At 54.7% G+C, this 15325-nt stretch overlaps 1 protein-coding gene across 1 annotated transcript; it reads left to right on the top strand.

Moving 5' to 3' along the window:
- The first annotated feature begins 266 nt into the window (after positions 1-266).
- On the top strand, positions 267-14676 carry DOK2 (docking protein 2). The gene is made up of 5 exons (XM_007066309.4): positions 267-824; positions 5503-5799; positions 6364-6460; positions 12359-12540; positions 13295-14676. Exons 1-5 carry the CDS (start codon positions 762-764, stop codon positions 14237-14239), a joined length of 1584 nt encoding a protein of 527 aa, XP_007066371.2. The 5' UTR covers positions 267-761; the 3' UTR covers positions 14240-14676.
- The last annotated feature ends 649 nt before the right edge of the window (positions 14677-15325 follow it).

Here is a 15325-nt window from a genome sequence, read left to right as displayed (position 1 = left end):
CTGTGTGTCAGTGCGTACAGCCTCAGTGTGACAATGTGTGTGTCCCTGTGTGTCAGTGTTTTCAGTCTCTGGGTGTCAGTGTGTGTATCTCTGTGTGTCAGTGTGTGTGAGCCCCTGTGTGTCAACGCATACAGCCTCGGTGTGTGAGTGTGTGTGTCTCTGCGTGCAGTGTGTGTGTGTGTCAGTGTGTGTATCTCTGTGTGTCAATATGTACAGCCACGATGTATCAGTGTGTGCTTCTGTGTGTCAGTGTATACAACCTCAGTGTGTGTGTGTCTTCTGGTGTCAGTGTGTACAGTCTCCCTTGTCAGTGTGTGTATCTCTGTGTTTGTGTGTACAGTCTGAATGTATGTCAGTGTGTTAGCATGCAGTCTGTCTGTGGACACAGCAGCACTCAACAACAGCGTCTGTAGCTGCCCTTTCTGGTAAGATCGCAAATACAGGAAGCTGAAGTGTGAAACGTATATGTTTAGGAAAAAAAAAAAAACAAACCCCGACCACACGTCACATGCTCATGAAGTGAGATAGGGAGCAAACCCAACCCTGAAGGCAGAAGCGGGCGGGCGTCTGCGGCGGGAAAGAGTTAAACTGAAGGGCCGGGAGCCGGACCTAGAAGTGGGGAGTGGGCCAGTTGAGGGAGAGGTGTTAAGCATGGGTGAGAGGTGGGAGGTGTGAAAGATCGAGGGAGATAGAGGGGAGGGCCCGGACAGAAAAGTGCGTGTGACAGCGGGGCAGAGCGAGAGGATGCTCCTTGCTAGAAGATGGACGAGGTGGTTGTGAAACAGGGGTTACTGTACCTCCAGCAGCAGCAAACCTTCGGGAAGGTAAGGACCGACCTGGGCATCTTTGCCAGGGCTGGAGGCTGCTTACTGAAGCTTCTAGCTGCTCTTGGCTGGGGACTCCCATGTGCTGCCTGGGCTCTGGGCTTCCTCCATCCTGGACTCAGACAGCGCCTGCCTCTGTGCCTCTAATTCGCCATCTTGCCTTATTGCAAAGTGGGACAGTTTGCAGGGCTGGCCCCTCATCCCTGGCGGGGCCCTGTCGCTGTGCTGTACCCGGGCTGGGAACGGCAGTAGGGTCACAGAGCCAGACTGGTTTCCTAGGGGTTTAAATGCCCCACGCATGGGACTCTCTGGGGAGACGAGGCCCCGCTTCACACTCTCCGCCCCATTAAGAACCCCCTGGATGTTCTGCCTAAACAGTCTCTTGCCCAGTTTCACCCCACTGAACCTACTGTGACGCGCCCCTCCAGCATCCCCCCTTCTGCTACCCATCTGCTGCCCTGGTGACTCAACTGGGCACAAGCTGCAGCTCACCAGAACTTCCTCCCTCTTGTAGGAAGCCCTCATCATGCCCAGTGACTCCCAGGAATGAGTCACATCCCTCCAGACGAGAGCGTAGGCAGAAGCTGAAGTCTCTGACTTGTTGTCCCATGGCTCAAGGCAGATAGGGCCTGAGACTCACAGTACAGAGACGGGGACAATCTACTCTGGGGATGGGGAAGGGGAGGGCAGCAGGGATTTGCCTTCACGGCACTGACATAGGCAACTTGCCAGGGGCCTCACAGTGATTGGCATAAACATGGGCTGGGCTTTAAAAAAACAACACCGCTGTTTTGCAACTGCAGCAGGAGTTCCCCCGCCCCAACACCGCGCTCCCCGCTTGCTCCTGCGTTGCAGGAGACCCCTGCTTCCTCAGCTCAGTTCTGATCTACGGTGTCACAGGACCTCCCCTGTGCTCAGCATCCCTGCTCACACCCACTTTCTCTGCTGCCGGGGCACCCCCCTCTCAGATCTCCCCTGACCCTGGCTCTGTTCCCCTGCTTCTGTGCAGCATTTTAGGAGCTTTCGTACTTCTGGGCAGGTCTCAAGATGATCCAGTTGCAAGGATCCCGGCGGGGCTCAGGTTGCAAAGAACTCCCCTGAAAGCAGAAGTCTGCACCGCTAGCTTTCACCTGCTTGCAGTGCATATTAGTTTGTGGAAAGGTTCCTCTGGAAATCCTGCAGCCAGACCAAAATGGGAGTTCAAACCCCAGAGCACTGCCTGCCATCTCCTGCGGGAGCTGAGCTGTCAGGGGAAACTCACAATGATTTCCCTGTGCACATCCCCGGGGAGACCCCCCAAAGGTATGTGCACACTGCCGTAAACCCCGCCACCCCCACCCCCCACTGCACTGAGTCTCAGAGCTGCGGTCAGCTGACTTGGACTTGTGGGGCTAAAAGCAGTGTCCACATCTGGGCTTGGGCTGGAGCTCAAGGTCTGAGACCCTACCCGCCATAGGGTCGCACAGGAAACTCAATACTGCAATTTTGTAGCTCTGAAGTCTGAGCCCTGCAGCCCGAGTCTGCTGACCTGAGCCAGCTGCAGTCATGCCGTAGTCTTTTATTGCAGGGTAGACGTATCCTTAGATACCTGGGCATGAGTCCTGGGATGCAGGAGGTGCACTGTTAATAGAGATGGACCCTAACTGGACTCCTGGGTCCAACATCCCCCTAGACTCTGGGAAGTTCAGAACTGGGTGCAGGCATTGGCTCCTGGGGCCAGGTCTAGCTTTCAAAGAAAGACATAGGCCAGATCATCAGTGGATGTCAATTGGCCTAAGCTCAGCTGAGTGTCTAGCCCACGGTGAACAGCGAGAGGTGATTGTTTCCCCCAGACCTTTTCTTTGGAATCGCACATTTGCAGCACGGTTAGAAACCTCAGCTTCCCCTTTTTCTTGCACTGGTGTAACTACTGAGTTACTCCTGATTTACCCCAGTGTGAAGGAGAAGGGAGTCAGGCCTCTGTACCACATTCAGAGACAGGAGGACTCAAGGGGTTGTTCACAGAAACAGGCTCTTTCTCCTGTCGGTCAGCTGATCAACGTAGCCAGTGCTGGTGGTAACCAAAAGGCATTTCTGTGTGCTGCCTGCAGGCACCAGGGAGGGAGGATCTCAGTCCAGATCCCTGCCCTCAAGAGTCTGCATTGCAAAAAACAAGCATGGTGCTGACTAGCCCTCTGGCAGTGGGCAGCCTAAAGGGGGCTGGAGTTCCTCTGCTATTTCCAAGTGGCTCCCTAGTGTTGCCAGCCCTCCAGGACTGTCTCCAGGAATTAAAGATGAATCTTTAATTAAAGATTATGTCATGTAATGAAACCTCCAGGAATACGTCCAGCCAAAATTGGCAACAGCTCTAGGCCAGGGTGGGGAAGGTTGCCTAGCTGTGGCTTCAGTTTCGTGGCTAAGCAGCAGATTCCATTCACCAGCGCTAGACGTACATGTGAAATTGAATAGTAAACACTCCTCCACCCCCGTCTGCAAATGTCAGTGCCTCATGTGTGATCTGTGTGCGAGAGCCTGGCTCACAGGCCTTGAGCGCAGATGGAGCATATCCTCTTAGCAGATAACCAAATGAATGTTTGCAGCCCTTGCTATTTCTGTCACTGTCAGTAGCTCACTGCCCACCCAGCGAAACGCCCCCCACTCCCAATGCTGGGCTAGACAGAGCGTCCTGGCCTCCCCTCCGCTCCCAAGGAAGATGGGTGCGTGTTGTAACGCATTAGAGGAGAGCAGGCAGGACACCAGATAACCAGCATCTTTGACCTGTGGCAGCTGTTCCCCGATGAAAGTTTAACCCAACCAAATAGCCTGTGGCCACACTGCGGAGATCAGTGCGGGCAGATGGGGAAGCTGTTTGGTGCACGGCATATGCAGGTTGTAGATTGCCCTTGACACCACTCTCGAGCCATGTACACGGAAAGGTCAGGTTCTCCTCCGTTAAAGCAAGGGCTTTGATTCAGCTGGTGCAGAGTGGGGAGGTAAACTGGACCGTATTTCCTTCTGCCTACTTATTCTCCAGAATCTAAACTTTCATTCTGTAACACAAAGGAAGTCTCTAGCTGTTCTGGTTGTCGAGCTAGCTTCAAAAACATGACGCAAGTCTGTCCCTGATGCAGTGACGTCTGCCTGCTTTTGCAGAATCGGAAACAGTCTAGGGCCTGATCCAAAGCCCACGGTAGTCAATGGCAAGAGTCCATTTCACTTCAGGAACCTTTAGATCATACACTTAGGCATCAATTGGCCCCTAAGCGAAGAAGCTGCCACAAAGACATCATTTGCGAGGTGAAACTGCTGTCTTGGCAGCAGCTCAGCTGGTCAACTTGGCAACAGTATTTCTGACAGAGCCATTTCAGGGCATGTATACATAGATATCTGTATAGCCGCTCTGAGTCCAGGTTAAGAGTATCTATCTATCTATCTATCTATCTATCTATCTATCTATCTATCTATCTATCATTTTTATCCTGCTGCCTATCACTGCAGTATCTGAGCTCCTTCCACATAAAATCAAGAGCACTAGTGAAGTCTCTAGTAGACTTTGTGGAGCCTCTGGCTGTTCAAGTGAACGTAACCTGCACCAACATAATGAAAGGTCTGAATGAAAATCAGTGTTGGTGTTTCTTGTCCAGCGTGTGTGTGTTTAGACCAGCCCTTTGAGGCACATCTACACAGCCAGCAGCCACCCACCGAAGCGAGCCCTCAAGCCCAGGTCAACAGACTCAGGCTCGCAGGGCTTGTGGTTCAGTGCTAAAAATAGCTGTGTAGACAGAAGACAGCACTTTGAAGTTGTGGCTTGGGCTGGAGCTTGGGCTCTGCAGCCAACCCCCCTCCCTAGGCTTCAGACTTCTGCAGCCTCGACCTAGGTATTTTTAGTGTGATAGTGTGAAGTGCGCAAGCCCAAATCTGTCAACAAGGGCTGGGAGGCTCACTGCCACGAGCAGTGTAGATGCACCCTGAGCCTCAGTGCCTTTGTGGGTTGTCTGGGATGTTTACAGGAGCTAATTAAAAGTAAACACTTAAGGGAAAATTTTCAGAAGCCTCTAGGGCACAGAGCAGGAGTTAAGTGTCTAAATGATTTTGAGGATCTGGATCTAAAGGAGCCCAGATCCTGTTGATTTGCAGTGGAGTTGGACTCCTAAGGCACAGGTGTTTTTGAAATTGTTACCCTCGTGGTCCTTTTTAAAACAACACTCCAGGGTGGAGACATGGATCATGTCATCCCTGCAATAAGAGGTGTGTTTGCATTGGTAAACCCTAGTGGAGAGAAGGCACTGTGGTTTTTACTGTGAAGTGGCTAGGTGAGCTTAAACCCTGGTATGTGGATACACGGTTAAACTCCAGTAGTCGCACCAAGGCATGAACTGTGGGGGGCTTGTCTCCCCTAGGGTTTGCATCGAGCCAGCTATCAATGCAAACACACCTCTTATTGCAGTGAAAATAGTCCATGGCGCAAGTCTGTCTTGATGTAAAAACACAGCTGTTTTTTTGCCATAAAGATGTGCAAATAGCTTTAGTTTTTCATGTAAAACAAACCAGCTGTCCCCGGGAGACCATTTCCAGCCCAGACATTGCAGCCTTGGGCTAGAGCATGAGAGTCAGGAAGTGAAACTTCCTAGGAACCCAAAGGCGGAGTTGACTAACACCCCCATGTTTCTGTTCCTTTGGCTTCCTTCCCCCTGGTCAGAAATGGAGGAAGTTCTGGGCAATGCTGTACCAGGAGAGCTCCTGCTCCTGCGCCCACCTGGAGCTCTTCGAGGGCTCCGGGCCTCCCACTTCCGAGAAGCCCAAGAAGGCTGAGAGTGGCAAGAAGCTCATCAAGTTGAGTAACTGTGTGCATGTGGCTGAGGCTAATGGGGACACCAGCAGCCCCAAGGAGACTGTCCCTTTCATCCTGGAGACCACGGACAAGCGCTACCTGCTGGCAGCTGAAAGCACCGAAGTGGCCAGCTGGGTCCTCACCCTCTGCGATCTGGCCTTTGCGGTGAGAGTGGCAGCGTGCTCTCTGTGGTGGTGGGGAGCGATAGGGGCATGTAGAGGGGTCCTTAGGAGTGAGGAGGATGCCAAGGATCTGGAGGGAGGTGTTCAGTGGGTGGGGGACTTGGAAAGCTAGGGCACCAAGGATCTAGGGAACAGGGGGCCCCGGGGAGATCAGGAGCTCCAAGAGCTGGGGTTTCCATGGAGGTGGGTGTTGGAGGGGGCCAGGGAGAATGGATGGCCCAGCTTTGCCCATTAGTACTGAGCTTTGGCCTTCGCTGAGGTGTTGCTCAGAGTCCTCAGGGTGCTCTCTCAGGCCAGCTCTGGTGTCCCCTGTGTCCTTCACAGGGTCTCCAAGCCCCTGTTGGTCTGGGGAGCGGGAGGAGCCTTGGCAGCTCAACAAAGAGCCCCAGGCACTGGGAGATGAGGTTGCAAGAAGGGGGATGCCCTCTCCATCAGCTCTGGCATCTGGATCTCAGTGCTGGGGAGGAGACACCACAGGGGCCCAAATCTGCGTGGCTAGACCTGGGCTGCCCCAAACTCACCCATTGCTCTTCCCTGTGGGTTCCAGAGGAGCAGGGATGAACGGAAGGCAGCAGTGGGCAAGGACAGCCACCCGATCTCGCTATCCATGGAGGAGAACTCTCTGTACAGCTCCAGGGCCAAAGGTAGGGTGGGAACGAGAGACCCTGGCTCTGCGTGTGTGTGTACGTGTGCGTGTGTGTGTTGGAAGTGCAACTAGTTCTGGCAGAAGGTGCTGGGTCAGCAGGCACCGGAGACTGGACCTGTCTGTTCAACTCCATAGAACCCACAGGCTAGGAGATGAGACACCTAGAGACATGGACAGAGCCACTGTGAACATGCAGGTAAATAGATGCAGCATTGGGGGGGGGGGGGTGTGCGTGCGTGCGTGTGTGTGTGTGAGAGAGAGAGAGAGAGAGAAATTGGATAGACCGATCATTGAATGTGCATGGTGTGGGTATAAGGATGAATATGTATGTCCGCAGAGAGACAGGCAATGTGTGGCGAAAGCCAGCCAGCCAGCCGGATGAGTGGAGTGGGCACAGCAGGGGCAGAGGCAGGGCACAGCAGAGATGAACCCCCCAGCAGAGTGATTCAAGTGGTTTATTTTCTTCTTTCTGAGAGGAAGTGAGGGAAGGGGTGGGGAGGGGTGTGGGAGGGTGGATGGAGTAATAACACCTTGCCCTGGCGGAACCCGAAACCACTGTCAAGTGTGACTCAGCTGTGATCCCAGAGCCCTGCTGGGCGCTTACAGAAGAGCAGACCTCTCGATAGCTCTCGCTGGGGCTGCTGGGAAATGTAGGACCATGCTTCATCTTTGCAAAGAGAGACATGCCCTCTCCTTTGCCTGCCAGCTCCGTACTTGCTTTGGGGGACACTCAGACGGAAGCTTAATATCCCAGAGCCCTGGGGCCTTGAGCCAAAGCCCATTGAAGTCAATAGAAAGATTCTCATTGATTTCTAAGAGCTTTGGATCAGCCCCTTGAAGCCTATTATCTCTTGCCAACAGCCCCAGTTTGGCAGCTGTATGCATCTTTGTTCCTTGCTTTCCCCGGCATACTGCCAGACTCAATTGCATCGCGCCGCATTAATCCCTCGGTTCCCAGGCTATTGGCATCTAGACTTGCCCCCCAGTGCACACTTTGGTGCATTTTGCCCTTCAAACCCACCAGGTCCCATTTCTAAGTAGAATCCACTGCTGACCAGCTCTCAGGGAGTATCAACTTCCTGCTGCTTGAGTAGCTGACCCAATGGGGGCTAGAACCAGCAGCCGAGTGATCCAGGGACCATCAGCGATCACCTCATTCACGTTACCACCAACATGCCACTGGCTTGTAACAAAGCGGCAAATCGACATAATGATGAGGCTTAATATAACAATGCTTCCCAAGTCTCACTCCCTGTGATGTGTTTGGTCTCTTGGGAGACCCTTGTTCTCTGGGGTCTCCTAACCTGTTTCTGCCTCCTTCTTCACCCCCTTCCCTTGGGCATCAAGCTTTTGCTTGTGACACTCTTCACTTGGGGGAACTTCATTAGACACCAGAAGCCTGCAGCCAGCCTCTGGGCCCAAGTGCCCTTCAGCGAACTGGGAACGCACCTGAAACTGTTGCAGACCTAGTTGCAGCACATCAGGGTTGTGTCCACATTCGAAGCCACATTACAACCATGTTCAGAGAATCCGTAGCATGGTTCTCAGAACACAGTCCCAGGATTTACCCGGGCCAGGGAAACTGTAACCAGGTAGGAAGGAAGGGAGTCTAATGGTGAGCTCAGAGGAGGACCTTGTCAGTATTCACTTGGCTCTTATTATTTGTGTTGCCTTAGTGCTTAGGAGCCCTAGTCGCACACCAGGACCCCACTGCGCTAAGTTAAAGATTAAACCTGGAGCCTTAGCCCACGCTCCAGTTAAGCGATGCTGCTAATTTTGAATCGGAACATGGCTGCCTCAACAGCGCAGCCCTGCTCTTTGCAAGAAGTGTGATGGAAAATCAGCTTCATAAATAGCCCTTGTGCGCTTCCTGCTTTGTGGTTTGGTAGAACTGTGCTTTGTGCTGATAACCGGCCGCTCGCAACTGTCCAGAGCGCTTAGAACCCTTGTCGATCTTGCACCATTTCCCATGAGACCCCCTCAGCCCTGCACTCCTGGTCTGAGGAGTGACTGAAGGCACAGAGCCCATGTGCCCACTCCCTCGAGGCCATGGGAACAGGCTCTCAACCCTGCGTGCCAAGTAGCGCAGCTGGGCTAGGTGGTTTAAGTGAAGGGAGAGGAGCGTGGGGTGGGGGAACGAGACAGCTGGCAGCCACATAAAAAGGGAAATTGAGGCTCTGGCTATGCCGCTGGCTTGCAGGGTGACCTTGGATCAGTCACTTCTCTGTGCCTCACTTTCCACATCTGAGCAATGAGGGTAATGTGACTGAGTCAGCACTGCACAGAGCTCGGGGATCCTCAGAGGAAAGGGCCTGTCTGAGGGCAAAGTGTTCTGAATGGGAATGTTTATATAGGGAAAGGGGTGAAATGCAGTGGCCAGAAGGGGCACTGTCTCCCTCTGCCTCCATCTCTTGAGTGCTGCTGGAAGGCATGTGGGGACCCGACAGAGCCGGTGCCCACAAACACAGCAGGAGTGTCACACACACTTGGCTCGGGCTCAGTTTACCAACCGACCCACAGACGTCAGCCTATTGCAAACATCCTGCTCAATCATCAACGTAGCAACCTCTCCAGGTCAAAGGCAGCCTGAGTAATGGACCTGGGATCCTTTCAGGGAAGTGGAAGGGCCCCAGGGGCTGCTGGGGAAGGAGCAGAGACTAATCCTCCCAGAGCACAGTCCCTGCCTTACAGGGACCCATAGGGTGGGCTGGCAAAGGAAAATCACCCCCACTCCAGGACATTGCTCATGTCTTGGCTTACAGGCTGAACCTAGAGGCATGCCAAGCACACTTGCTAACTCACATGCTTGTGTGTATGCACACAGTTGCACATTTGTACACCTTCCCACCTGGAAATAAATACTTTGGGATTCGCACATACAAACGCACACACAAACTCACTTGCATGGGCACACACATTTATGCACGCACGTGTGAGCAAGCACAGTCACTCTCTCTCTTTTTCTCTCTCTCTCTCTCACACACACACACGCCTTTTGTCTGCTGGATTAAACAGCAGCATTGGCAGAGAATTGAGAGCAAAGGGCCAAATCCATGACTGATGTAAATTCAGGGGTGAGTCTGGCCCAGTGTCTTGATCCAGCCTGCACCTCTCCCTTGATCTCATCTCCAGCCTGTGCCTGTCTCAGGTTTCTTCAGATGGTGAGTCACTGCTTTTTATCCACCCTCTAAAGGAGAATGGGATAGCCTGTCCCTCTGCTATGCTATCAGCCCGTGAGAAGGCAACACACTCACCTCCCTCTCTCAGAGAGGGCCAAGGGCCACGTTGCAGGGAGCGGATAAGCCACAGGGAGATTGTGCTGGGCTACATAGCACTTGGCAAACTACTGCAGGAGAGAGGCCTGCCCTGAGCTGAACTCGGGGCAAGTGGGGTGCTAGGGAAGTGGGAATGGTCTTGCTTGTTTGGCAGGGCTGGGGGGAGATCTGTAGCCTGCTGGGTTGCTTTTGAATGCACCTGTCAGGACCGTGCCCTGGCTACAGAGGGCTGTTTAATATGGAGTGGGGGCGCAAGTCGTGTCCCAAGGCTGCCAGCATCTGACATGGCTCTGGGGAGAGGCTGACCTCCATTCTCAGTGTGGAGCTGGCCTGGTAATAAGAATAAATATCATGCCTAGGATTTCCCTCACAAAGCTCTTTGCAAACCGCTCACCTAAGACCCGCTTGACTCCCCTCTGAAATGCTCCTGCCTCCAGGGTGGAACCTGACAGCTGGTAAATAGAGGCCCAGGAACCCGACCCGGCAGCTTAGGACAGGAAGGGGAGAAGAAGCAGGATCCAGTTGAAAGTGTAGGGAGCACGTAGGGAGATGGAGGATATAATTGGCCAAGCTGGAATTTGGACAGGACACTGGGTTAGAACATCCCTGTTCTTGGGGGAAGTACCCTGGGCTCAGGACCTGGGGTTTGTGTTCCTCTGAAAGATGGAGGATGGGTCTGCTTCTCCTCTGCCTTTCACCGGGTGGAGTCATTTACACTCGGGCAAAGTGAGTGCCAAATGCGAGCTCTGGCGTGAGTGGAGGATTCCAGGGTGGCACCCACTGTGCCCAGCTGTGAATGATGGCACAAAGCGCCAGGGGGAGGGGAGAATCCGCCCTCCTCCTCTCTAGCAGATCCTATGCTCAGGTGTTGAGTGCGGTCCAGACAGATTGGCCAGCTCACAACTGACTGCAAGGGGAGAGTGCCCTCTGCTTTGTCACCTACATTGTTCTCTGCCACATGGCACCCCCTGTCATCACACAAGGGCATAGGGCACTGACCCAGAGGGAGCGTCCTTTCCTGAGTTACCCTCACCCCTTATCACAGCACCGTGGGCTTTTTGGAAGTCTGCCATCCATGTGGCTACGTTGCGTGGCTGATAGCACAGTGTGAATCTGAGGTGCGTTTGGATCAGAGTTTGGCTCCCACGGTGGCTGCCGGAAGCTCTCGGTGAGCGCAGGGCTGGGCACAGCCCTTGCAGATCCCAGCCCCGTGGCCTTTTAAGGCGGCTGACGTGACACGCTCCATGTTCCGCCTCCGGCAGAGCTGGGGGACACGAGGGCCCCGGTGAGGCCTCGCGGGTGTTACAGCACCTGCGCCGAGCAGGAGGGGGATGCGGCGTGGCAGCGGGAGCATTTGCATCTCTCGGCCCCACTTGCTGAGCTGAGGGAGCCCTGACAGGAACAGGAAGGATGTGGTGGGCTCATCTCGAGGAAAGTTCACCTTGCATTGTGCCAGCTGTGTCACACTGCGGGGCTGGGGAGAAGTGGGGGCAGCAGGGGGCAGAGAGGGGAATTTACGTCCGTGGGCGTGCTGCATGGGGGAGTTCAGAGATAGCAGGCCTGCTTCTCCGACTGGGGGCACATCCCCTCACTGATGCACTGTTGATCTTTTAACAAAGGGCTCTTGGAAAGCCCTTTACCAACATCCCAGGGTCCTGGGTGCTACAGGAAATGAGGAATCGAGTCAGCTGATCTCCCACTGAAATGCCAGTCCTGTCTCCAATCCACAGCCGTGGGGCAGAGCAGTGCTGCCAGGCAAGCAAACTGCAGGGAGCTGATAGGCGAGTGCACTATAGCGTTCAGCTTGGGCGGCTTGAAATGGGGGAAGTGGGTTTATGTGCGAGAGAGGCTGTCTGCATTAGCGTGTCTGTCTGTGTGCGGCCGTGAGCCTGCGTCTGGGACGGGGAGCGCACGTGTGACTCTGCATGTGAAGATCTTGCAGGGGAATCCAGGGGCTTTGGGGGTTCTCTGGGCCTCCCCCCTGGCGGGGCGGGGAAGGATGTTTCTGGGACATTTCTGCTGTGCATCCCAAGGGAAAAGCATTTGCCTTTTAGGAGTGTTTTGAGGAGCCCCGGGGATGAGCCAGAGGCAGAGGAATGGGTCCGAAAGCCTCCCTCAGTCTGAGGGCAGCTCCTGGCAGCACCTCACTAATACCCATCAGCTCTCAAGAAGGCTGGAGATTCCCTGGTCTTCAGCCTCTCACCTGCCCTCCACCCCCTGTGGGGTAAGCCACCTACCAATCCACATGACATCATCCCCAGTCTAACCAGTGGATGATGGTGCCACTGGCCTATATGGACGTGGGCCATGCTGGTTCCCTCTCATCAGGTGAGAGCCCAGCAGCTCTGTCTGTGGCATGTCCTGCTCCACACTGGTTATGTAGGACACAGCCAGGCCTGGTGGTAGCTGCACTCCCCCCACCTCTGCGTTGCTACATTAACAGACGACAGGCCTGCCTGGGTATGTGCTGTTGAGCCGCAGGCTCCCAGCAGCAGGGCTGACAGTGTGAGGGGGACCTGGGGAGCTCGTGTATTCATGCAAAATTCACGAGGTGCCGTACGGAAGGGCCGAGAGCTGCAGCATGGCCAGCAGGATCACCTCTAGCACATGTTCCTTTGCAGCCGCGGCCACTAAGGAGTTCCAAGTGACAGTGAGGGTCACGGAGGCCTCTGAGCGCTGCCACCTCTGGGGCAGCTTCATCCTCCGAGCTGAGGATGAGGCCCTGGAGCTTCAGGACCTGCAGACGGGGAGCGTGCGCTATACCTGGCCTTATAAGTTCCTGCGGAGATTTGGACGTGATAAGGTAATCACAGACCCAGAGGGAGGGAACAGCTCCTTTGAGGTGCAGGGTGGGGATGGGGGCTATCAGATCAGGAAGCTAAGCAGGAAGTCTGTTAAAAGTCAAGCGTACTCCTGTCAGAATGGCTGGGCCTGGAGTAGCTGTCAGCTGGCACTCACATGCCATTTGTTGTAGCCCCTTCTGCCAGTAACTGGGAGGTGAGCGCTTCTTACAGCCTGTGCTCCTGCCCGGCTCACTAGAGCCTCACCTACTGGGAGCTGGAAGCTCCCCCCACAGACAGCACCCTGCTAAAAGTGGGGTAGTTTGTGAGCTTCTCCAAGATAAAACATGTGTACTATCCTGCTGGGGGGAGGCAGGGACTGCAGTAGCTGTGACATCACCCTTGCACAAGCCAGAGCTCCTGCAGGGAGACTGAGCCCCCTTTTGTGTCAGGACACCCTTGTCCCTCTTGCATAGGTCGCGTCAAGGCAGGCAAGGAGAGTTTTCTTGGGAACAAATACCTCAGATAGCCAGGTGAGAAAATTATCCATGGGGCACAAATACTGCCCTGTAGGGAGTAGGTATAATGGCCCTCAGTATGAGTCATCAGCTGGGTGTGATCCTAGAGCCTTCAGATCCCTAGCACAGGGATTCCGCACGTGAGAGCAAGGAGAGTTAGTTGGCAGCTGTAGTATGTTGTTATCCTCAATGTGGCGGGGGCTGCTGTACCCACACAGTGCTGGGGATATGACTCTGCTTGGCTTTGCACCCCTGCCAGGTGACCTTCTCCTTCGAGGCCGGTCGAAGATGCGCCTCTGGAGAAGGCAACTTTGAGTTTGAGACCACGCAGGGCAACGAGATCTTCCAGGTCATTGAGTCAGCCATCAACGTGCAGAGGGGCCTTGGGGCAGATGAGCCACGGTGGGTCGGCCCTGCTGACGATGCCGTCAGGGTTCCCGTTCCTGTTAGGACCGTGAGCCGACCCAGGGATGGTGAGGGGAGGGTCTCAACTGGAGGGTCCCTGCTGCACCACAGGGCCAGCACCAAATGCCTCTCCCTGGAGTCCAGCTTGGAGGGGAAGCCAGCCAAAGGCAAATCAGTGAAGCCCACCGCCAGCTTCCCCCTGTCCGGGGAGCCCACAAGCAGCTTCATCTCCCCTGCTGACTGCGAGTTGCCCTATGCGGAGCCACGTGACTCCCTCCGACTGAACCCGCAGGACAGAGCCAAGAGCCTGCAGCCGGCCAGGAAGGTGGCGGCTCAGGCAAAAGAGACACCTGAGTCCGAATATGCTGTGCCCTTCGACACCATCGCCAAGTCCCTGATGGCCACAGAGTTTGGCAGCTTTCTCTGCGGCTTTGTGGAGCCAGAGGTCCCGTACCCGCTGTATGACAGCATCGATGAAGCGGGCATGAGGAAGCGGAGACAGCCACCCACTCAGACCAAGCCAGAGCACATTTATGATGAGCCTGAGGGCCTGTCTGCCCACACTGTGTACGATGAGCCCGAGGAGGTCAAAGGGGAGGCCTGGAAGCTGCAGGCCACTGCAGAGGACCCAGTGGGTCACGAGTACCCCTACAACCCCCAGCGGGATGACTACTCTGTGCCCAAGATGGTCATGCCCACCCTGAACTCGCTCTCTGGGCAAGGGGGCGACTGGATTGGGGAAACCGAATATGACAATGTGGCCCTGAGGTTCATGAACAAGAAGAAGAATGTGCAGTAAAAGGGAGGAAAGGGAAGAGGAGAGAGAACAAGAGAAAGGACTTTCTGTGCTGCCATTCCACTTGGCCCCGGGTTGCGCCATCTCTCTAGCCCCAGAGATGGCCGGCGTGGACATTTCCAAGAGCCTTTTCTCTTCAGCTGTCCCTTAGGGTAAAAGCTGAGTCTGTCGAACTCATCTCACTAGTGACTGAAAGCCTGTTCGGGCCTGGCTGTCCAGCAGGGGGGCATGATAGAATCCAAGTGCCCTCTCCCCTAGCCTAGACTGTATAGATTTAGGGCAAGGGTCATGCATTGCTGTATATTGCGTACGGCACTCAGTACGGTGATGGCAGTTTATATATATAGTACTAATAATGCTGCCCCAAAGGGCCTGGGTTACTCTCCACTCCTGAGAAGATATTCCTGGGCATCTCTATTAAAAACGGCATTTAAACCGGCTGCTGGAGTTGCATACGGCTTCTTTCCCCATTACATCAGTTTCTCTGGCCCAGCATTACCAGGGTGGATCCTCTGTTTCTTCCTGCCATCAGATCCAGACTGGATGCCGTTCTGGAAGCTATGCTTTAGTCCAACACGAGTTAGGGGGATCAATACAGGGATAACTGGGTGAAATGTAATGGCCTGTGGTATCGCAGAGCTCAGAGATGATCTAAGGGGCCCTTGTGAATCTATGAACATTCCCTCCCCTCCCCCAGCACACCTGATCCCATCTTCCTGTGACCTGTGTTGTGTCCTAGTGAGCTCACGGGAGGAGATGAAAGCGTAGGGCCAAGCAGGAGATTCAGGTGTGACATTGGCCGAAGAAGTGGGACATCAAGCTGAGACAGTGGCTCGGGCAGGATAGCCCACGGGTGACACTGGCCAAGCTGGAGAGGGGCAGGTGTGATATTGGTCTCTGTGGAGCAATTTCAAGAGCAGATCTCACACCTGCCATTGACACAGGCAGGGCAGCTGGGCTGGGACCCTGACTCAGGTGGGGCCAGCTGGGCCCACTCTGCCAGTTCACTGACAGCTGGGGAGGGGGCAGATCCAGTGGCAGCAGTAGGGCTGCTCTGGCGGGTCGTCGGCCCAGGTGGTGCAAGGCATA

Source organism: Chelonia mydas, chromosome 26, assembly GCF_015237465.2.
Source record: "Chelonia mydas isolate rCheMyd1 chromosome 26, rCheMyd1.pri.v2, whole genome shotgun sequence".
Lineage (NCBI taxonomy): Eukaryota > Metazoa > Chordata > Testudines > Cheloniidae > Chelonia > Chelonia mydas.
The sequence above is the reverse complement of the archived record's forward strand: the minus strand, read 5'-3'. Positions and strand labels throughout refer to the sequence as shown.

Coding starts and splice junctions, on each gene's coding strand:
- DOK2 (XM_007066309.4), top strand. CDS start 762: ATGGACGAGGTGGTTGTGAAACAGGGGTTACTGTACCTCCAGCAGCAG. Junction 5,800..6,363: donor TCTGCGATCTGGCCTTTGCG/GTGAGAGTGGCA, acceptor TGTGGGTTCCAG/AGGAGCAGGGATGAACGGAA. Junction 6,461..12,358: donor GTACAGCTCCAGGGCCAAAG/GTAGGGTGGGAA, acceptor GTTCCTTTGCAG/CCGCGGCCACTAAGGAGTTC.